Source organism: Eublepharis macularius, chromosome 1, assembly GCF_028583425.1.
Source record: "Eublepharis macularius isolate TG4126 chromosome 1, MPM_Emac_v1.0, whole genome shotgun sequence".
NCBI classification, from domain to species: domain Eukaryota; kingdom Metazoa; phylum Chordata; class Lepidosauria; order Squamata; family Eublepharidae; genus Eublepharis; species Eublepharis macularius.
This window is the reverse complement of record NC_072790.1, coordinates 231,944,299-231,968,084: the sequence shown is the minus strand read 5'-3', so window position 1 is coordinate 231,968,084 and position 23,786 is coordinate 231,944,299. Positions and strand designations below refer to the sequence as shown.

Sequence of the window (23,786 nt, the reverse complement as noted above, 5' to 3'; positions counted from 1 at the left end):
GTGCTCACCATTTATATCTTTCGAGAACCCTGTGGCTTGGCAAGCTGGAGACACACACAAATCCCTCTCCCGTTTGCTCTAACCACAGGAGCGGCAGGTCACCAAATACAAGCGCCAGGTCTATTTTGGAACCCATCTGTTGAGGAGGAAGGCATCCAGCTCCCAATGGCAGCTGTGGTTTATGGCTAAGCATGTCAGCTGAAGGGAAAACTATACCATTGGCATGTAAAGGAGAGAGATGGAGCAGGAGATGAAAGCAAGATTTAAGTCCAATACCATCTTAAAGACCGGTAAGATTGCCAGGCTATAAGCTTTTGAGAGTCAATGCTCCTGTTGTCAGATAATCGGTACACCTGGACTCAAATCCTGCTCTTCTACCGTAGACCAACACAGCGACTCAACTGAAACTATCTTCAATCATCATGATTTTTTTTGTCATACTTACCCATACACTACGACTGTTCTCTGCAGATAGTCAGTCTTTTCAGGGACCCAACTCTTTACTCATTTATACCCTAACCTATTTTCCCCGTGGGTACCCAAAGCAGCTGAGATCATTCTCCTTGCCTCCAGTTTATCCTCACAACAGCCTTGTGAGGTAGGGTTGTGCTGCGTAACTGGCCCAAATTCACCCAGTGAACTTCCATGCCAGACTGGGGATTCAAACCTGAGTCTCCTAGTCTGACACTCCAACCACTTACATAACACTGGCTCTGACAAAATACAACCCCTATTTTATCCCAGATTTGCCTTATGGGGAAAACTATGGTTGCTGTGTTCAATGGAACACCCCACCAACTAAATGTGCATAAGCTTATTCTGAGATAAATGAGAAAAAAACACCTCCCCTTTTATCAAAAGGTGCAATCCTGTGCACACTTGGGGTGCTTGACTCGAAGGGAAAATGGATTGGGAGCAAAATATGTTTTTATTATTATTATTTGAGGGGATTGCAGATGTGATAAGGAGCAACTTCTAATTCCCCTGAAGCTCTGTGGTCCACAGCTGTAATCCAACTGCCTTCCAGCACCGACGGCTGAGGTTCGTAGCCAGATAAGCAGGATTTTTTGCTTCTACCCCAGAACAGGCTAGTGCAAGAAGGGGAGGATTGTAGCATTTGTTACATGCAGGGCTTTTTTTCTGGGAAAAGAGGTGGTGGAACTCAGGACCGCACAATGATGTCACTTTGGGTCAGCTGGAATGGGGGGGGGAGTTTTTTAAAGTTTAAATCGCCCTTGGCAAAAATGGACCATTTTCAAGAGGTGCCAGAACTCCGTTCCACCACGTTCCTGCTGAAAAAAAGCCCTGGTTACATGTAGTGATTTCCATGTGAAAACTGTGGGTTGGATCACATCAGTCACTTCTGCTAAGCTGAACGCTGCATCTTCCTTCAACAGAGAAAAAACTCTCTCCATCAGACCTTGTTTTCCATTGGAGGAAGTCTTCCTCTCATGAATGAAAACATTTCTTTGTAGAAGGAAGTCTTTTTCAGCTGGAACAGCATCCATGTGACCATCCAATCCAGCATTTTGCTTCCCACCAGTGGCCACATGCCACCAGAATGTCTACCGGCAGGACGTAGAGGGCCAAAGATTCTCCCCGTTGTTGTCCCTGCACTAGTATTCAGAGGGTCACTGCCTCTGATCATGGAAGTTCCATTTAGGTATTGTGGCTGAAAGCCATTTATGGGCCTCCATTCATTTGCTGAATTTAAACTAGCAGCCATTGCTAGTTCTTGCGGTAGCGAATTCCTTCAAGTCAATTACTGTTTGAGAGAGTATTTCTTTTTGTCTGTCCTGGACATACTGCCAACAGATTCTATTTCATGCTTGCAAGCTCTAGTATCACGGGGAGGCAAAATTCTCTTAATCCGCTTTCATCATTAGAAGCTGCCTTCAAAGACAAGAGCGCCTCAGCCGAGCCAACAGCAACATGCAACAGTGGCCAGGAACGGAAAGATGCTCGCAGCCCATAATTTTACCTAGGAGCTGCAAAGATTTCCTGCTGTCAGGGTTTTGTCTTTGCCCAGATGTGCAGGGCCAGAGAGAAACCCAAAGATGCAATTTTGCACTGCTCCATCTGGTCTTTTCCCCGCATGTCATCCTGCCATTGCAAGCCACATTGTTGAGCTCCAGAGCTCTGGGACGGTCTCCAAACCAGGGAAAGGAAGCACCGTGGAGCAGTGCTCTTATTTGGACCAGACACAAAACATTAGCCAAAGCCTGCAGGCAGAAGGATGCCAAAGGGCCCGCTTAGCACTGCCACGTTTGCTTGGGCCAGTTTCCTCTTAGTGCTACTGAGCACATTGATAAAACATTGCAAAAAAAAGTTTAAAAGGTATTGTTTGCTTTTGTTTTTACTTTGGTGATTTATGTGACATACGTGTTTGCGTCTTGACTCCAACAACACAATCACTGGACCTAACAACACCAGTTACACCATTTCCGGTTAGTTCACTTACTCATCTTCCAATATTATATATACCATAAAATGTTAGCAATGACCTTTTACTCTTTACATTTGAAGAACAGGCCAGTCCCTACACAAAAGAATAAATGGACATAGATCTAACATTAAAAATAACACCCCCAAACCAGTGAGAGAGCATTTTAATTTTCCTGGACATTCCCATCGCTGACCTAAAAGTGGAAGTCCTCAAATATAGAAGCATCAAGGGGATAGGATATTCAAGTGTGAAACTGCTGAACTTGAGTTCATTCACAAATTCAGAACAATGGACTTCCCTTGAAGGGCGGAATAGACACAGGATTCTTATCTCACCACAGATGCTAGTTTTCAGCATTTCCCACCCCATAGCATTTCTGCCCTGCTCTAATCAAGCTAAACTGTACCTTTGCAACACTCTTCCTGCCTTCTGACACTTAAAGGTTCCAGTATCTCCATTTCTACTTGTATCCAATGAAGTGCACCTTGACTCTTGAAAGCTTATACCCTGAAATTCTTGTTGCTAATAGACTTAACTCTTGCTTTTCTACTGCAGACCAACACAACTACCCACTTGAAACTATGCAATTGTGTAATAATTGGTGTTTGCTTATGTCTGTTTGAACAGTGATAAAGATATCTAAAACCAAAATGTATTTTAAAAAACATACATGTAGCTTCCATCAAGGTTCCTTTTGTATGGTGTTTTACAGGTGCCGAAGTGCACATCAGTGAAATACTACAAAAAGAATCATGAGCCAAGCATGAGCACTCATACCAAGAATGCTTTATATGGCAGTGTTTTATTAATTTTCAGCCACTTTGGGCCCATTGCGGCCAGGATCGGGGCCAAAACAGCCAGGATTGGTCCCAAAATGGCCCAGATCAGGTCTCTGATGGGTTGTTGATCACTGTCCCGCTCAGCAGTGGCCCGATCCTGACCCTTTTGGGCCCCTTTTGGGCCCAATTTCGGCCCTGAATGGCCAGGATTGGGTCCAAAACAGCCAGGATAGGTAATGTCAGGGGGTGTGGCATATGCAAGTCAGTTATGCTAATGACACACTTCCGGTGATGGCAAGGGGTGTGGCATATGCTAATGATTTATGCTAATGAGTTCCTACAGCTCTTTTTCTACGAAATGGCCCTTGGACAGAAGTAAAAACTGAGTAACTGCACATTTAATTCCAGATTTAATTCCAAGTTCAACCAGACCTGAGGAATGAAATGGACACAAAACTTTGTTCAATAAAGGAACATTCAGGAAAAATCAACCCGTTTCAAGTAAAAAATGAAACATGTGGAGAAATGGGTCAAGAGAAATGCTCTTGACCCCAGAATTCACCCCAACTGTGACTGCACTCTATGTACTGAAACCTAGCTGCACTCAGAGATGGCAGGAAGGACCAGGGGATAAGCCAGCCGGCCCCAACCACAGGGTACTTTGGTGCTTCCCTAAGACAAGCGTTTACCATCTCACACCTTGCTAGAATGTTATACCTGAAGGGACAGAGACTGCGTAAGAGTCAAATGGCCAGAAAGTAATCTCTTCTTTACGGTACAGGAAAATCTGAATGACTCCAGGAGGGTCAGACTGTCTCCAAGGTAGATTATAAGTTTTCAAGACATGAGGAAGAAGTTCTTTTCCACCTGGTGCCTGGCGCGGGCTTTCGGGGACCACAGTTCTCTTTGTCAGATGCATCTGGCGGGGAGAGCTGTGGTTATCGAAGGCTTGTGCTGCAGTGGAATTGGATGGTCTAGCTGTTTTACTGCTGCAAACTAACAGGGCAAACTCCCTTGAAGCCTCACCCAAGCCAACTGACCCCGAAAGGACACCAAAAGGAGATGTTTACATTTACTAGCAAAGGAATGTTTTGGTTGCACCCTCCCTTTCCCCCCCTAACTGCATCTTCTCTCTCCTCCCCTCCTCTTCTATATTTGACCAGTTTCTGTACTATGCATCTGACGAAGAGAACTTGATTCTCGAAAGCTTATGCTACAATAAAATTGGTTAGTTTTAAAGGTGCTACTGGACTCTTTTTGATTTTGCTACTACAGACTAACACGGCTAACTCCTCTGGATCTTTTCCACTTGAGGCAGCCTTACGGGTGGGCACAAGCCATGAAGGTCGAAGCTTGACCCCAGGGACTCCATCGCTGACATGTCTTTGATGCAGGAGTCGGGTGTTATAAACTACGAGCATGAGAAAAAGGGTTAACTTTTAAACAAAAAGATTTACGCTGATCTAAAACACGTTAAAAAGGCATGTAGTTGTAGAACAACAGAATATGGACCTGGAGAGTCAAAAAAGAATTCTAAAAAGACAACTTAAAAGCAGAAAGTGGGGTAGACTATAACTGAAGTGCTGTTTTACATACAGAAGGGTTTTTTAAAATTACGTAGCGACATAGGAAGGGAAGAGCATTTAGATGTTAAAAAATCCCACACACTGGTTGGATTCTACAAAGCACTCATGGAAGGCACTTGATGATTTCCTTTATTCCTGGTTCCCGCTTCTGACCATGAAAAATCAATGTTGGGAAACCTTCCTAAACAAATCCCCGCATAACATAGGTGGGTGCAGTGAGAAGGGTCTCTTGTGCCAATGGAGTCTCTTGTACCCACAGAAATACCAGAAGGAGCAAATTTTGTCGGACCCCCCTCCTCACTGTACCTTCCCATCTTACATGGCTTTTTGTTCACACAGGTCCATTGGCATGTAGCATCAACCTTACATAGATCAAAAAGGCTGCTGGTGGAAGAGAAATGCGGGGAAAGTTCCTCTTCCAGTGCTCTTACTTCATTAAATGGAGATAACACTTCAACATGTGATAGAATGAGCTTTTTGTGAAATGCCTGAAACTCCACCCACCCCCTTTTCCACATCAATATATCACAAATGACTAGCATAGGCTCGATCATGGGGCAAGCTAGTAACATGGATTTATCTGCAAGAGTGACCCAAGGCACTGGGTTTGCTTTTCTGTTTTTGACCTCAATTGCCCCCAAACTACAAGTTCCTTGGGAGCGAAGAAAGCTGTTAGCTTTTGGGGGGAGGGAGGGAATAATATGAAACCCAAAGAGGCAGCATCCAGAGACCCTTTCATGTCTAGCTGCAGTTGAGTACCCCTTCTTCCTAGCTGCCAACTACTATTGCTTAGTTTAAGAAGGGGGCAGTAACCAAGCTTCCTTTCCATTGTGCCTGGACTGAGACCCCATTGAGAACACCCTCCCTTTATTATATTCCAACTGATATTTGTATCCATATATTAATTGCTGTAAATTGGTCTGGGAAGCCAATAAATCCTGGCAGGATTTACTATTTTTCCACTGGGCCTGTAAGACAGAGCTGTTCCACCAGGCATATGGTTGAGGTTGGGCTAGGCCTCTGCCGGCCTGGAAAGAGATCTGAGCTCTCCCCATCAGAGTTCTCCGCCATCTGGCTTTTAATTTGTGAATATTGACTGCTGCTGTCTGGCATATTAGCTACTGTATTTATTAGGATGTTTTTGTCTGAAATGTTTAAACTGTCTTATCACTTTTATGATATGTAAATTGTATGAAATGTTTTTATCTGATGTAATCCGCCCTGAGCCCAGATGCGGGGAGGGCGGAATAAAAGTCTAAAATGAAATAAAATGAAATAAAAAAAATGTGAAGCTGAAAATGGGGTCAGTGTGCAGGCCCCGATTCTGCAGAAGTGCAGGAGGGAGCCCAACAAACAAAAAGCAGTTCCAGACATTTACACCACCTTATTTTATTTATGGCATTTTTATACTGCTTCTGCAGGGGGGGGCGGAAATCTGCAGAAGACAGCTTACAGGCCCACAAAATACAAGTGTTTCTTTTTAAAAGTCCAGTAAAATAAATACTGCACAAAATGCTAGGCAGCCTAAGAATCACCAGGTATTCTTGGCAGAAATTTGCAGATCTGGAGTCATCCCCGCCTCCCAGTCTATCAATGACAGGAGCAGTCATGGACAATTAGGGGAGGGGGCTTAGCTTTCCCTGTCCTTCCTTCTGCTGACCTACTATGGCAGTAACGGAGGGGGAAAAGAAGGCTGACTTTCTTAGCCTTGCTTATAACGCAGCAAGAGACGGTGCTGGCAGCCCTTTAAAACCGATCACCCAGTGTTTGTTTGCCATGAGCGGTCTCTGAGTTCTTGGCGGGTTTGAAGAAAAAAAACCCAACAGCTTATTTTTATCACTCCTCACATCTTACGTGCTGCTTGCGTCCCAACAGCTTCCCTGCTGGAACTCCAGCCTGCATTTGAAAAACGGAGGCTGACTTCAGGCAGCCAAGAACTCCAGCAAACAACTAATTCTACCCGCTGCTGTCCCACAAGGAACGTGGCGGAACTCAGCCAACTGGGCTATTTGCTGTCCCGCTCTATATTTATCATGTAATCTAGGAATGCCTGCTTACAGAAGAGGAGAAAAACAAGGGGAACTTGGTCAACCTTGGACCCAGCCACCACATTAGTTCTAATTGAAAACAGATGGTGGAAGTTCAGGACAGCAATAGCCTCTGCTTTCAGCTTCAGCATAAAGCTCCCAAGGTGGGGGACATCAAGCTTTCAGTTTATGAGGAAGCCTTCCAATGCTGATTTGCTGCCAAGGTGTCCCTGAATGTCTGCTGTGGGAGCTGAGCCAGCTGCAAGGGACTGCGGGGTCTGTTCTAACACGTGCATTTGTTTCATTCCAAACGATGGTGCCGTAAGCCATCCTTTCATCTATCTGAGCTGATGGAGAACCCAGTCCTGCGACTGCAGACCTTTCCACTGGGAGGTACTGTGGACGGGACCTGGTTCCTGCTGTGTGTTGTGCTGCTGACCCTCCACTAAGTCCTAAAAGACAAAAATAAGGTTTGTTTATTTATTCATACCTTACGCTTTCTCCCCAACGGGGTTTACATCATTCTCCTCTTCTACAGTTCATCCTCACAACAACCCTGTGAGGTAGGTTGTGCTGACAGAATGTGACTGGCCCAAGATCACCCAGGGAGCTTCCATGGCAGGCTGGGGATTCGAACCCGGGTCTCCCATATCCTAGTCCAACACTAACCATAACCACTACAGCACACGTGCTTCAGGATGAAGATATTTAGGTACAAGGTTTAGGTACAAGCGCCACGTAAGATGTGAGGAGGGACACATTTTTTTACCTTGAAAGAGAAATGAGTGCTGTATTTCAGGGTTACAGTGCTAATACTTTTTTCACACTCACTCAGTCCCCTTGCCACCACCAGGGGACCAGGGAGCCCTAATCGCTGAAGAGGGAAGGCGTTCTTCTCCCAGGAGCTGTATGGCAGAGAAGCAGCTACCAGCAGGAGAGAATCCCTCACCCAGGGAAGATGGGTCGGATCCAGGAAGGGCCAGGTGCGGTAGGGATGAGTCAGACAACCACGTTAGGAGGCTTTATGGTTTTGTTGCCTGCTTCTTAATTTTGCCCTGCTTGTTGTGAAGTACCCCCAAATCTGTTGCTCACAAGTGTTCTCTACCCTTCCCCACTTGTCTGTTAATTGCCCATCTTGTTAAACAAACAGGTTTGTTTTACTCCGCGTGATTCTCACATCTCTACTTCAACCCGTCACGTGGCAACACCCTCCCCAATAGCGGAGTGCTTCCTGGAAGGGTGGAGGAGGGGGGGTACTCTTGGCCCTCCCCTAGTTGAACTCCCAGAACAGAGTCGTGGCAGCCAGTAAGGCCCTTGCCTGCTCCAGGGCTTAAAGAGGCAAGAAGGGGCGTATTTGTGGGGCTAGAAGGGGCCCCTGGGAGGGGACACTTTTATTGGACAGGCCCCCACAAGGCCCCTTGACCCATAACAGGAACAAACAGGCCACCCATATCTTTCCCCTAATGGGCCAAGCAACTATGGAGTAGGCATTTGAGGTTGGGAAAGCTGCACAGGGGAAGGGTTAAGCCCCTTCCCCAACTTCTTACCAGGGTCTAGCTTGGCCTTCAGGCTTCTTCAACCACAAGGTGCATCTTGTCTCTCTTCACCATAATCATCTCATACAACTGGAAGACTAAGGACTGGAAGATTAAGGACACATGGGATAATCTCGAATGACAAGGGATTCGTGGTGTCAGCCTTCTGAGATAGCCGGGTCATTCTTCTTACATAAAAACGGAAATACTAAAGCCAAGTGAAGCCTTTGAAACTGAACCCTATTTAAATTTTAACACTTTGTGAGGCAGTGTGCTGGTGGGGGTGGGGGTAGAAGAATAACATTTTACTTTGACATTAGACTAACTCAGGTTTTGGAATGTGGGTAAATATTGCTCTTTAGGTACCAGTCCAGAGCAGAGTTTCTTCTAGAAACATGCGCTTAAAAAATGGTAAAAGTCTACATTCTTCTGATTTCCAATGAGCACTTCTTAAATATTAAGTCTTATCTTAAAGAAAATTTAATATATGAATGAAAGCCTCTTACGCAGCACGGCCATCACATAGGAATTTCAGTTCTCTTATCTCGCAGTGCCCCCCCTCCCGAAGCAAAGCATTACAGGATGGGACTTACTCTGAAGTCCCTGGGTGGGCTTACTCCCATTTAAGAGTGCAGAGGGCTTGAAATATTAGTTATCCAAATGGCACAGCTGGAAAGGCCTACAATGTGGTTGTGTTAAATGCCAATGTGCCCCCCCCCCGGAAAGAATGATAGAGGGGGCCTAGTCAGCACACATTTCATATTTAGTATCTGCAGTTCCCACATTAACCAGCACAGTGGGAAGCAGCAGCTACAATGAATTAGTGGACTTTCACTCCATCCAGGTTATGCAGGCACAAGCTCTTTCATCTTCTGTCACAATCGTTCTCTTGATGGGTAAAGGAATCCGTAGCACACATATCCAGACCTCAAAGAGCCAATTTTCCAAAAGGAAAAAGAATGAGCAATAGATTCCAAAGCTGAAATTTGGAAAAGGAAACAAAGAAGGATTCTGAACAGTGGAAAACGCCACTAACTTCTTGATTGAGAGTCCAATACTGCATGGTCAGCGAGCTAGAACATTGCTGGAGGGGGACAGTATTCACACCAACCCAAAGAAATGAAACAAAGCATACATGCTAGCTCCCAGGATCCAACTTGCCAAACATAAAGGACTTTTGAAGAAACCAACCAGGAGTAGCACAGGGTTCCAGCCAGCACTGTGAGAATCATATACTGGTGCATTTACAGTGGCTGCAGCCAGCTGCCTGAATGGAGTTCCTTAGGAAGCCCATTATTAGAAGGCAAAACTGTAGAACAACTCTGTTCACCAGAAGCCATCCAGGTCCCACTTTCTCAGTAGCGCGAATCAAGTGCATTCGCCATCTCTCGGCTTTCTTGGGCAATTCCCTGGAAGGAACAGAGAAGACTCCAGCTTAGAGATTCGAGCTGCTTTTAACTAGAGCCATGATATGTAATTAGAGCCATGATATTTAACTGATTAATTGTTATGAATGGATTCAAAACATTCTATCAGCTGTGAACTCAGACAAGCATTTTCTCATCTTTACTCTTAATACATAAAGTTATAAAAGCTGTGAGTGGTGGGCACCATCTTAGAAGAGGCATGCCCTATTTTTTCATAGATGGGAGGGAATGTCTTCAAAATTACAAGTGTGTGCATTGTCTGAGAACAAGGAAGTATTGTTTTATTCATACATAAAGGTAGGCAGGTTTTTAAAAAGGAATTAGAAATTTTCATCTTTAAGCAAGTAGTTTCAGACGGGTACCCATGTTAATTTGCAGAACAGCAAGACTGAGTCCAGTATCACCTTAAAGACCAAAGTGACCACCGTTTTCCTTCTTTCACGAGGTGCCATGCCTCAGTGACAAAGCACTGGGTTTGCATGAAGAAGATCGATCTCAGACATCTCTAGTTACAGGATTCTCTAGGAACAGGCGTTGGGAAAGACCTCCCCCTGCACCTGAGCTGCTGCCAGTCAAGAGAGGCCGCTGACTCAGACTAAGGCAGCATCACGTGCATCCTCCTACTCACTCTTATTACCTTATTCACAAGGCTGCACTCACCTGCCAATCTTCTTTGCGTTTCCGGATTTTCTCCTGCAGATCTGCTATTTTCTTTCGGCCAGCCAGCACCACTTCAGCCAGCTTGGCATTCCCCTCCTCCTTCTCTTTCAGGGTCTTTTGGAGTATCTTGCGCTGCTTTAGAAGATATGGCACAACGGCACTACGGACATCTTGCTCTGGGATCCCACTGGGGCGCCTGAATAAGAAAGGATAAAACGGAAGAGGGGAGAACGATGTAAGCTGCTTTGGGTCTCTAACGGGGAGAAAGGTGGGGTATAAACGAAGTAAATAAATACATTACAAGCACGAGGAAGCGACCTAGCAGACAGATTGTACAATATCAAGATCACCAGTTAAGTCTACTGGAGTCCAAAGCATCCACATAACTCATCAGCAAGTAAAACCCTGTTGTATGTAGCTTTACATTAATGCACGATGTGCCCACGTTTAGAATATGGTTCTGATCCTCAAGGCTGCATTGGAGAAGGGACAGAAAATAAATTAAAACAATTCCTGCCTGTTGCTACAAACGCAGCAAATGGTCTTGTGGTGCTTTAAAGATGAGCAGCTTTATTGTGGCACAGACTTCCACGGACCCATCCCTGCACAATGCCAGCTGATAAACTGAGCGTGAGTTCATGAAAGTTTATACCACAATAAATCTATTTGTCTTTAAGGAGCTGCCAGAGCATTGTTTTACGAAGACCAGAGAATTAACACCTTTGGCTGTGTGGAAGAGCTAACAAAGGGAGGGCTTCTTAGTTGAGAAAAAGCAACACACAATAAAGTGTTATCAAAGTAACAGCTTTTATTTTACGGTGGCTGGTTTTCTTCACATGGTGTAATAATGCTTTTTGGGTTTTTTTAAAAGATGTATTGATTTAACTTCTGGTAAGCCCCTTTGTGGATCCATAATGGGTAAGACAAAAATATAGGGTTGAATCCCATATGGATCTGTTTTGCTAATGGCAGCATCGGAGGGCAGGGGGGAAGCTCCACCATTAGCAGAAGGGACCTGTGGGATCAAACCCATTTTAATCAGTTAATAAAATAAAACTACATACGGGGAACATTGAAAACACACACACACACAATGAACAACAATGTTTAACCTATAAAGAGATAACAATAATGGAACATAAAAGGTTAAAAATAAAAACGCAAGAAGAGTTATCTCCTCATTATGGATGGTTTCAATATAGGCAAATCAGAGATCTTTACAACTCGGACTGTTCAAAAGGAGGAATAAGATTGGAAAAGTTGGAATTAGAAGAAGTGATTTTACAAGAAGGTAAAAAAGACATCTCTTCTGCTAATGGTGAAGCTTCCCCCCTGCCCTCTCGAAAATTTATAAAATACTTCTAAAATGGCACACGGAAGATGGAACAGTTAAAGTCCAGATGGTGAAATGGGCAATAAATTTTCATAAAGAAATAACAATGGAAGCTTGGGAGCATTTGTGGAAAAATACACTGAAGATTTCAACTTGTACAAATATTAAAGAGAATGTATATAAAATGATGTATAGGTGGTATCTAACACCAAAGAAAATCGCGCGAGGAAATACTAATATGTCAGACAGATGCTGGAAATGTAAAAAGCATGAAGGATCATTATACCATATGTGGTGGACTTGTGAGGTAGCTAAGCAATACTGGGGAGATATAATTAAAGTAATTAATGAGGTTTTGCAAACCCAAATAAATAAGAACCCAGAATTGCTGCTACTGAACTTGGGAATGGAAGATGTTCCAAAGCAATACAGAACATTGTTATTTTACATGACTACAGCAGCAAGACTTTTATATGTGCAGAAATGGAAAGTACAAGAAATACCAACTACAGAAGATTGGATTTACAAATTGCTGTACATGGCTGAGATGGATAAAATGACAAGAAAACTCAAAGACCTTGATCCAGGAGAATATATTGCAGACTGGGGGAAATTGAAACAATATCTAGAAAAACAATGGGATGTGAAAGGAGGACTGTGGCAGTTTGAGAACTATTAATTTGTGATTTCTTAAATAGAAGAGAGAAGTAACTTTACCACTAATGGGAAAATTTAGCTATTAATTAACCTAAGCTAGTATTACTATTAAGAAACTTTATCAAAAATATACAGTTTAAATAGTGATGTAGAGAATGGATATATTAGTGGATTTGATAGAGTATATATAAGAGAATTTGAATATGCTTAGAGTAAGAGATATAATACATATATGATTTAGAAGAATTTAATGGAAAATAAGTTAAGTAATAAGATAGGCTAAGGGTTGGAAAGCTGTTGGAAGTCTATAAGGAGGGGGGAGGGAAAGGGTGGGGGTTGAAATAAATTAGGTATGATGGGGAATGTATGTAATAACTATGTACTCACCAATAAAAATTAAAAAAAAAAGAATGCAAATTCTGGAAAGATAAAAGGAAACTACTTCAGAAGATACAGTTAACTTATGGAAGTCATCGCAATGAGATGCATTGGAAACATCACCAGTTTTTTAAAAAATTTAAAACGATGAAACAAAGATACTGAGGTCTCAACAGCTGTTAGCAATGAGCTAAATGAAACCTCCATGTTCTGAGGCAGTATATCAGATGATAGACTGACAGTACAAAGGGGAAGCCACTGCTCCCTTCATACTTGAGAGTTTCCTAAAAGCATCTAACTGGTTAAGTACCTCCACCCCAAACCCTGAGTTGGCTGACTTCTGGCTTAATCTGGCAGGGCAATTCTTATGCCAAATGAGTCACTCCTTACCACGCAGGCGTTTCTTTCTGCTTTGCTTCTTCCACAAGCGTATCCAGATTTCTAAAAAGTGCTTCCAGATTTCCTTCTTTCTTCAAGTCACTGATCTCCTCCTGAATCAGGAATAGAAACATATACTCTGTTGTCGTTGCTGCAACATATGTAAGCTCTTCTTTCTAGCTTGGCATGGGTGTGTGTGAGTTGTCTTCTCCTGAAGTTGTCATTGTTGTCTTCTGCTCATACAGCATGCAAAGATTCTTTATGCCCCTTACTTCTCTGATTACAACACCGACCACCCCATAAGGTAGGTTGTTACAGGCACACAGAGGAACAAAGCCTGCTGAGGGTAGGTCAGCATGGCTTCTGCAAAGGGAAGTCCTGCCTCACCAGTGTTTTGGAGTTCTTTGAGACAGTGAACAAGATAAGAGTGACAGTAGACATTATTTACTTGGAGTTTCAAGAATTGTTTGACAAGGTTCCTCGCCAAAGACTCCTGGGTAAGCTTAGCAGTCAAGGGATAAGTGGACGGGTTGTCTTATGATTAAATATTGGTTAAACGACAGGAAGCAAAGAGTAGGAATAAATGTCAATGGAGCGAGGTTAGCAGTGAGGTTCCACAAGGATCGGTATGGGGCCAAGTTTGTAGATGATACAAACTGTTCAGGATGGTGAAAACCAGGGCTGACTGCAAAAAGTTCCAGGAGGGTCTCCACAAATGGGGTGAATAGGCAACAATGTTGCAAATCAAGTTCAATGTAGGGAAGTGTGAGGGGGTGCAAAATGGAACAAAAATCCCAACTTCAAGTATATGCTAATGGGGCCGGACCTCCTGAGGCCCAGAGGGAAAGAGACCTTTGGGTCATAGTGGATAGTTCAATGAAAGGGTCAACCCAGTGTGCTGCAGCAATGAAAAAGGCAGAATTTATGCCAGTATTATAGTGCCCCTGCGTACATCAGTGACGTGGCCTCATTTGGAATACTGTGTGTGTGAAGAAACAGCCCTGCCTTGGCCTACAACTGTATTCAAAGTTTAATCCTACTTGACATGAGTTAAAAAGTATCATGGGAATGCTTGATAACGCTAAGTGAGTTCTTTTCCAGAGTTATGTCCAGGCTGGTTATCTGCTGCAGGTGCAGGCTTGAAATCATTATGGTGGAAGGACAAGAGACCCAAGGCGGAGAGCATTCCATTCAATTAAGCTTATCCGAGCTCAGTTTCGTTCTTACGAGAAGCTGGAGCAATGATCTTTGGGCATGATGCAGCAGTGGAGTATCGTCGTCGTACATAATTGCCAGGCTGTGATTTGTCAACCAGATCACCCCATTTTGCAGGGGGGTATGAGGTAAAAATGGTTAGTTCAGTGATGTCTTTTTCTTGAGTTTAGGATCCAGCCTAGATCCCTACCCTTGGCCACTGGGATTTACAACTATGTCTTGAAACCAGGAAACTGGTACTGAAAATTCAGACTGGCGTCTTTGTCAGGTATTTTTAGAAACTAGGTTATTTAGCTCTTTGTTATTTTACCTTCTCTTTCTGCACACTCTCTAAGATAAGTATTCTATTCACCTTCCTAATAAATATATTTTACATCTGTGTAATGTTTCATTGGTTTGTGGCTTCAGTCTAAAAATAGTGCCTAGGCCACCCACCTCCAGGTACAACTCGGTAGGGCCTGAGGCTTTGTTCCCTCTCCCTTACAGGCAGTAAACCTCTGAATACCAGTGCCAGGAGGCAACTTCAGAAGAAGGCCTCGTCCTCCATGCCCTGTTGCTGGCCCTCCACAGTAACTGGCTAGCCACTGTGTATGACAGGACGCTGGACTGGATGGACCACTAGTCTAATCCAGCAGGGCTCTTCTTATGTTATGTTCACTTGGGAAACAAGAATGGAGATAATGCTTATGAAATATAGCAATACAAAGGGGATCAGTACGTTTACATAGCCCCTAATTCAGCTCTCTTTTTTAAGCAGTAGAATTTCTCAAATATTATATTCATAGGTGTTACTGGACTACAACAGAAGAATATCACTACAGTAAGCAGAAAACAGTATTCTCCAAAGTATATCCTGTACTTGCTGCAGGAACAAAATGGTTGAAGGTTTACTCAAGTCAGCAGAAATCCAAGCAGGTCCAGCGAGAATTCTATTTCTGCTGTAGTTTCATTGCTACCTCAGTCTTTCCCCAAAATTTATTAAGCTACTGGACAAAGCATCTTTAGATGTAAAAAGCATATTGCTCTCCTCCTTTAGATGCATCCAACATGAAAGAGCTATGGCTCAATTCAGACATTACACCAATCTGTGTCTAAGGCAAAGTTAACTAAGGTTTGGCATCATTCTCTGAACTGAGATCATCTGACAGAGCCAGATCAGAAATGATGGTAAGTGGATTTGCACACCATAGTTTGTGTCAGTTATGAATTGGCATGATATGTGAGTTGCGAAAACTGTAATTACAACTGTCACTCTGCTTCCAGACAGGCCTACAAGCCACAGAAATGAGAGTGCTGAGCCAACAGAAAAATGAAACCAGACAAACACTTTGAAATCAAGATTTGCCTGGAGTATGTTCGGAAGTAAAACCAATGGTTTAGACGACAAGCAATGGTTAGTGCTAACCACAGCTTGGTGTGATGCCTAAATTGAGGCTTTGTGCCTCCTTCACCCGATGTAACTTTTAAACAGCAACATACCATTGTCTTAAGAGTTCTTCCTCAAAATTAACACATAAGAGAAATTACTGCAAAACCCATATACCAGAATTTACAGGTCTTGTAAGACCCCCAACTTTGTGCATGCTTTTCACTAGACAAAATTATTGGAAGGGTGATCCAAGCGTTACTCAAATAAACCTGTTGCTATTTTTTTTGCAAAGCCTAGCCCATTTTTAAAAAAATAAGATACAAGCTGAACTGAAAAGTTTTTAAAAGGTTCTTGTTTCTATCTTCAGCTCTTACCCGAAAGGAAGTTTGCAGATGATAAATATACTGATCATAAATACACCTTGTGAGCTCTGGTTGCACTTTGTAGAGGCGGTTATAGCAGCCTGCAAATGTTTGATAGCTATTGGCAGAAAAAGAAAGCACAGGTTATTTTTTACACACCAAGTTCCAATCTGGAGAAAGACCTCCACAATGCCAGCCCCATTTGCTATCCCTTCCAGAAGCCCCCACAATCCCTATGCTTTTTATTATAGGATTCTGACATTATCCATGAGAGACCATCACATTTCCCCTTATCAAAGCCCAACCTGATAAATATGATTCCCCCAATCAGAAGAAGGACACACTGGTAAAGAGGAGCTTGTGTGCCACACCAGCATACATACTTTGAGCCATAAACATTTCTACATGGAACAAACAAGGACATAAACTGGCATATTGTTTTAGGGACAAAAGCCAAGATAGAATGCAATTCTGTAGCGCACACAGCATACAATTAACTTATGAAATTCAGTTTCATAGGACTCAGAGAGGGTTGCTAGTTTAAATTGCTTAAAAAGGGACTGGACATATTTTATGATGTATGTATGTATGTATGTATGTATGTATGTATGTATGTATGTATGTATGTATGTATGTATGTATGTATGTATGTATGTATGTATGTATGTATGTATGTATGTATGTATGTATGTCATTTATAGTCTGCCTTTCTCACAAAGCAGATTACATAGTATGAGATTAGGGGTGTGCACGCTGAAAATATTCGGATTTCCTGCTTCGGGTTTACTCGGCCCCGACACCGATGGGAGAACGAAGCGCCCGGTGGGGACATGCGGGCTTATGCCTGCATCTCTACCGCCTCCTTCGCCCGCTGCTGACGGGGTTGAGGAGTTCTCTGGCCTCGACAGCAGCGCCGGCACTCAGTCGCTCGTTGGGGAAGCCCCTGACAAGCAGCTGATTCAGAGGTTTAAATGCCCCTTTCCCTGCTGCTCACAGTGGCAGGGAAACGGGCATTTAAACTACTTGACCCGAAGCTTCCCGAAGCATTACGAATGTTTCAGGAAGCTTTGCTTTGGAATTTCTGAATTGGGGCCAGTATGCTGGCCTTGATTCGGAAATCCCAAAGCTTTCTGGATTGGGTCCAATTCAGATATTTTACCCGAATCGGATTCCCGAAGCGCACACCCCTATATGAGATTAGTACAATCCGTATCAAGTACATTTACATAAACAATGCCATAGGGTAAATAGATACAAGTTTAAGAAGACATAGCATTAGCAAGAATCCAATACAAAGTAGAAGAAAATACTGAAACAGAACATAATCACTTCTATGATTGACATTAGAAAACTTAAAGCACAGGTAGTACATAGGAGTACATATTTAAAGCAACAGATAATATGTATGGCAACATAATGGTGAAGTCTATGTCCCTAACTCATTAATGAAGCATCTGAGACCCCCTCCCTACAACACAGACCTCATGGAAAACAAGTCTACCAATGTCTTTCAGCCATTATTTATTTATTTACGTTATTTATAGTCAGCCTTTCTCACTAAGATTCAAGGTGGATTACACAGTGTGAATCAGTCCAATCAATAACAAAGATATTTAAATATACATGTAATTTTGCAAGATTTAAAAAAAGAGAGGAAGTTTGAAAGATTTAACGATGTTGGAACAGAGCACAGGCAAATTCCACGACTGATATATTAAACAAAATAGGGACTACCCAGGAAGATAATAGCAATAGTAGTGAAGTCTACAGTCCCCCACTGTTTACAGCAATAACTTATCTGTGTGTACCAAGTGCTGGGGGCGGGGAATGATAGCAGGGAAAGGACCATTGGCTGTTTGTGAGCTTCTCAGATGCATCCTCAAGGGTAATTTAGTCCAACCCCCCTGCGCAATGCAGGAAATTCACAGCTACCTCCCCCTTCACCCACCCAGTGACCCCTGCTCTATGACCAGAGGAAGACAAAAAACCTCCAGGATACCTGACCAATCTGGCCTGGACGAAAATTCCTTCCTGACCCCAAAGTGGCAATCGGCATTACCCTGGGTATAAAAGAAAGGCCCATGAGAGCCTAACACCAGCTAATCCTTTCATGCCCTCTCTCTCCTGATCTGCATTTATTTATACTGAGTCACAGAATCAGCAGTGCAGTCAGGTGGCCATCTAGCCTCTTCTTAAATACCTCCAAGGAAGGAGAACCCACCACCTCCCAAGGAAGCCTGTTCCACTGAGGAACCGCTCTGTCAGGAAGTTCTTCCAAATGTTTAGCCAAAACCTCTTTTGCTTTAATTTTAACCCACTGTTTCTGTTCCAACCTGCTGGAGCAACAGAAAATAACTCTCTATATTGTCGAAAATAACTCTGCTCCATCATCTATGTGACAGCCCTTCAAAGAGGGCTATCATATCTCCTCTCAGTTGCCTCCTCTCCAGCTAAACATACCCAGTTCTTTCAACTGTTCCTCATAGGACTTGCAGTCCAGACCCATCACCATCTTTGCTGCCCTCCTTTGGTCACATTTCAGCTTGTCAATATCCTTCTTAAACTGTGGCACCCAAAACTGAACACAGCCCAACAGATGTTTATGCACAAGTAAGTTCCACTGTGTAAAGCAAGGTTTACTCTTGAGTAAGTGTGAATTGCAGCTTTGAACTCATAGCCACATAACTGGCTCATGTGCTATTTCCAATCCCTGTTGTCCAGAACTCTGCGCCTCTGCTAGACAGGAAGCTATTTGTACATGGCTCAGTTGCAAGGTGCAGCTGAATCAAGCACAGGCTCCTAAGAACAAACTCATTTATTTTAATCACCTCTTGGATCACCTTTGTATTAGACTTCTGCTTGTTTTCAAAATGTCTGCAATCCACAACCTATTGTGTTGTTTACCAGATGTCCTAGTTATTGATTGAATTGATTTACAGTGCATAATCCAGCTCGAGCCTCAGTGAGAATGGCAGGCTATAAATAGTTAAATAAATAAATCTTGCCTACCTATTTAATTTGTTTTGTTTATAGCCAAATGAGGCCTGATTAGCAGCCCAGTTTTCAAAAAGCCAAATGGCAGTATCATCCTCAAGTTTATTATCAATATATCTAATTCTCAGCATGAACTCACCTGAATACTTATATCTGTTGATTGGGCCATGTAGAGAGAAGAGAGATTTTTCAACAGACTTGGAGAGATTAATGACCCAGGTTTGCAGAAAAATACAAAAAGTTTTAAAAAATTGTAGCGAGCTTTTTAAAAAACATGCTGCCTTTCCACCAAGACAATTCACAAGGTAGTATACATCCTGTAAGAGGCCTGCTTATAAACCCTGAAATTGCCCTCAAATCAAAACAGTACAAAAATGAACTTGAGAATAAAAGCAACTATGATAGTAAAAACAACAGGACACAAGAGCTACTTGTTTTCCTCAAATCTTTTGTAAAGAGTTACTCACCATGCCTTGTTTTACCTCTGCTGGCTCCTCTATTTTTCTTATTGGTTTTAACTCACAAGCTGCTCTTTCTATTTATATATATATGTCTTCTTTTTTAATTACCTCACATACTAATTTAAGATAACCCTGTGTTTTTACAGGGCAGCACACACGGGGAAAAAAGTCTAGTCATCCTTCCAGGTATCACTTATTTGAAATATCTACACTTGGTCCTTTCACTGACAACCCAACGGCTTCATGAAAGAGCAAGTCCAGTCTCTTAGCTGCTGTAGTCTGTAGCAGAATGAAACAGGACTCCTCATTTTAAGCTTCAATGAACCAGTGCTCGGCTTATGCTTGTGTAAATTTTATCAGACTCCATTGGGCTCCTGTTTTATTACAAAAAGTTCTGACCCAATACCTAGAATTAGTCTCTTAAGCCGCCTTGTGCAAGACCCAGGAAAGCTAGCATTAAAATTTCTTCAACAAAATAAACAAATAATAGAAATCAACAAAGGAGTCAGGAAACTCCATGAACAACCATGATTACCCCGCCCCCAAACTTCCTGTACATATACATTGCCCCCCCCCACCTACCACTATGACTATAATGCAGCTGTTTTATAGATGACATGCCTGGTACATCACTGACGTTTTCTTCAAAACACATCTTTGACTGAAGCTTTGTAGGAGCGAGTGGAACTCTGTATAAGGTGATTCTCATGCAACTTCTTCTTTTACATTTTTATTGTTATGCAAACTATCACAATATAGCATAATGTCAGGAATTACAGCTTTTTCAGAGTTCAGTGTTTTGCCATGCCATTGAGTGTCATTGGGTGTGGTTTTTGTAATGCTTAACTGTAACTAGGCAGGCATCTTTATTCTGCTGGACAGTATATTTAACATAAAATAGCTGATACTAAAAATGTACAAAAATAAAAGATCCACTTCCAGCATTACAAATGAATCCCGTGATAACAGAAAGGGGGTGGGATGGGAAAGGATGACTGTCAGGGCTTCAAAATAAAATCAGGTTTGAAATCAGCAAATTGCACTTTCTTGTGTATTCTGCTGTCCTAAAAAAATACTACATATACAAATTCTACCCTTGGAATAAACAATCCAGCCACAAGAATGAGCCAGTAGGATGCTATAACATAGTGGTTGGGATGCAAGATGCTATAACATAGTGGTTGGGATGCAAATCAGCACTCGGCTGGTTTGAATCCCACTACTGCCATGAGCTCATAACAATATTGATAATACTGACTTTGTTCTCTGCTCTGAGTGGGGCACGAACTAGTCTAGAAGAGCAGTATATAAGTGCAGTAATTATTATTATAAGGGTCACTCATCTTAACTCAAAAGACTATGAACAGACGGTACTTATGTTGGGATTCCACAGAAGAATCCTAAAAACGTCCTGAGAATCACAAGTGCCTTAAAAAAGGGTTTTAGACCTTACTGCTGCAGCAATATTCTTAGGAACCCGCTTCCACCCAAACCAAAGTTGAATTTAGCGAGTCTCTCGCGCCATTTCCCCCTCAACTCTCGCGAGGCTTCCTCCCCAGAGCTCCGTGGGGCGCACAAATTCACGCGAAGCCGCCGCCGCCGCTCTTACTTGCCGGCTTCCTCCATTTTTTGTAAGAAAGTATTAACAATGAGGTCGAAAAGTTGCTCTCTGCCGGGTTCCTCCCGAGTTGTCATCGAAGGAAGCGCGGCGCCGGCGCCATCCTCTTTCCCTTCTACGGGCTTCACCTCCTCACAACCCTCCGCCGCCATTTTGAACCGCCAAAGTTGTGTTCAAATTCGTAGAACTTCCGCCCGCTCGCGTTGTACTATCGAAAGCTCCTGTTCCCTTCTGATTGGTTGAGTTTTCGTTAACCAACTGCCTCCTCCCCGCCCCCAACACGTCATTGGCCAAAGAGGTCCGAGATGAGAGCAAGCGTAGAACTTTGCTTTCACCTCATTGGACGCGACTCTCTAGCTTGTCGTCCAATGAAAAGTGTCCGATCTATTTCTAAGCTTGCATTTGGCGGCAGAAGTTCCCATGGTCGCCTTGCGGTTCCAGATTTATTTGTAGCAGACCGTTCTGGGGATCAGTCTGTTTCGCCACATGTGCAAATATATTTTAAACCTTTTTGTCCCGTTTTCCATTTCTAAAGCAGCACGGAGGCAAAAATTTAAATTCCCTAATTCAAAAATTAAACAACGAAAGCGATGAATTAAATTTGTAAAAAATCACCAGAAAAATGTAATGGTCAACAGATCAGCAGTCAAAGCAGGAACTTAAACAATCAGTCACTAAGAATTCTTGGAAAACAAAGTTTAACCTGTCCTTTATATCAGAGCCTCCCCAACTGTTCTATATCTCTGCAAATGTGCGTGATTCACTGTATGCCCTTCCTCTATGCCTTGACAGCTTTACAGATTATGTAAAGATATAACGAACGTTTAACATTCATTTCTGAATTTTATTTTGCATTGATCAGCAGAAGATCTCATGCAAACTTTATGTATCCTGCTTTCACTCACACCACAGAACAACAATGGGATACAAATGTAATAAATAACATGGGCCATAATTGTGTAATTTTATTTGTACTGGATAGAACAAAAAGAGTGAGATCCTTTTCAAATGTTCTCTTACAGCAGAAGTTCCCACAAGTAGCATGGCCAAGAAACCTTTCATCTGCATATAGAAGACCCCATACTCAATCTCTGATATTTCCACTTTATGGTGCCTTTTTCTAAGCCACAGCCTTGGTCTATCAAGGTCAGTAGTGTCTGTTCTGAGATCTTCCACATCATCTACTACCTATGCTTTTTAGCTGGAAAGGTCAGGGATGGAAACGGAGACCTTCTAAATGCAAAGCAGATGCCCTGCCACTGAGCCATAACCCTTTCTCTTAAAAGATCTCAGTTTGCAGTCAACAAAGCTGGAAGGACCTTTTCCTGCAGGAGTTCCTGGAGATCCACTGCCATTCACAGCAGGCAGTTATAAGCTACAGTCTATCAACCTATGGGAACTGCAAATGTTAGTGGAAAGGGACCACAGCTCAGTGACCGAACTCCTGCCTTCCCTATGGAAGGTCTCAGGATCAGCACCAATCTCCTGTTAAAGGATTAAAAAGTAACAAGTCCAGTAGCTCCTTTAAGATGAATCAACTTGCATCTGACGAAGAGAACTGTGCTTCTCGAAAGCTTATGCTACCATAAAGTTGGTTAGTCTTAAAGGTGCTACTGGACTGTTTACTATTTTGCAACTACAGACTAACACAGCTGACTCCTCTGGATCTGATAAAGGATGTCCTCTATGCTCTAGGGATGGATCAAGAGCCTGCCTCAGTCAAAGGCATCATCAACCTTCAAAGCTGTCGTATGCCAATTTTTGCCAGCACCCACTCTGCTAAGGTTTCAGATAGCATTCTCCCCACATTTTCAAGCATGCTGGAGAGCCAGCATGGTGGTGGAGCGTTAGGAGGGTCAGACTAGGATGTGGGAGAACCAGGTTTGAATCCCCAATCTGCTGTGGAAAATTGCTGGGTGATCTTTCACCAGTCATACACACTCAACCTAAACTATGAGTTGTTGAGGGGATAAAATGGGAGAGGAAAATTATGTAAGCCACTTTGGGTCCACACTGGGGAGAAAGGCGGGGTATAAATAAAGTAAAGTAAGTAAGTAAATATCTTAATCATGAGGGTTAGTGCTTTAGTGTTTTTTAAAAAATTGAGATTTTCAAGGTACTGAAATACATATTCAGTAATTACAGATTTCTGAGATACATCCATAGCCCTTCTTTTATACACAGCTGGCCTACAGAAGAACATCTGTCGTTGCACAGATGGAGCTGGATAGACTAGAGGCTCAATCAATTCTCTATTAGGAAATTTCAGACAGATTTCCATAACCTTTGATCCATCGCCTGTATATTACACAGCTGGAATACATACTCTTCGATGGCCTCCACAAATGTCAGTAGATGGAGTTGAGGGCTGTGGATTTTTCCCATGTCATCCTCGTCTTGTTAGCCTTTTTGACTATTGCCTTTTACCAAATTAGACTGTTGGTTCATCCAGCTCAGTATTGTCCACTCAAACTGGCAGAGGCTCTCCACCATCTTAGAGAAGGATCTTTCCCAGCACCTTTTACGTGAGATATCTTTTACATGCACAAAGTCCCAGGTTC

At 42.8% G+C, this 23,786-nt stretch overlaps 1 protein-coding gene across 3 annotated transcripts; it reads right to left on the bottom strand.

Moving 5' to 3' along the window:
• Positions 1–6,194: 6,194 nt before the first annotated feature.
• PMF1 (polyamine modulated factor 1) lies at positions 6,195–21,375 on the bottom strand. Of its 3 annotated transcripts, XM_054988005.1 has the most exons (6): positions 21,217–21,375; positions 16,165–16,270; positions 13,219–13,319; positions 10,461–10,656; positions 8,386–8,478; positions 7,213–7,290 (listed from the first exon to the last, which is right to left on the bottom strand). In XM_054988005.1, the coding sequence occupies exons 1-5, from the start codon at positions 21,300–21,302 to the stop codon at positions 8,404–8,406; spliced, it is 564 nt and encodes a 187-aa protein (XP_054843980.1). In that variant the 5' UTR covers positions 21,303–21,375; the 3' UTR covers positions 7,213–7,290; positions 8,386–8,403. The 3 variants fall into 3 exon arrangements, with proteins under 3 accessions (XP_054842484.1, XP_054843287.1, XP_054843980.1); XM_054986509.1 differs by lacking the exon at positions 8,386–8,478 and having other exon boundaries at positions 6,195–7,290; XM_054987312.1 differs by having other exon boundaries at positions 7,204–8,478.
• Between the last annotated feature and the right edge of the window lie 2,411 nt (positions 21,376–23,786).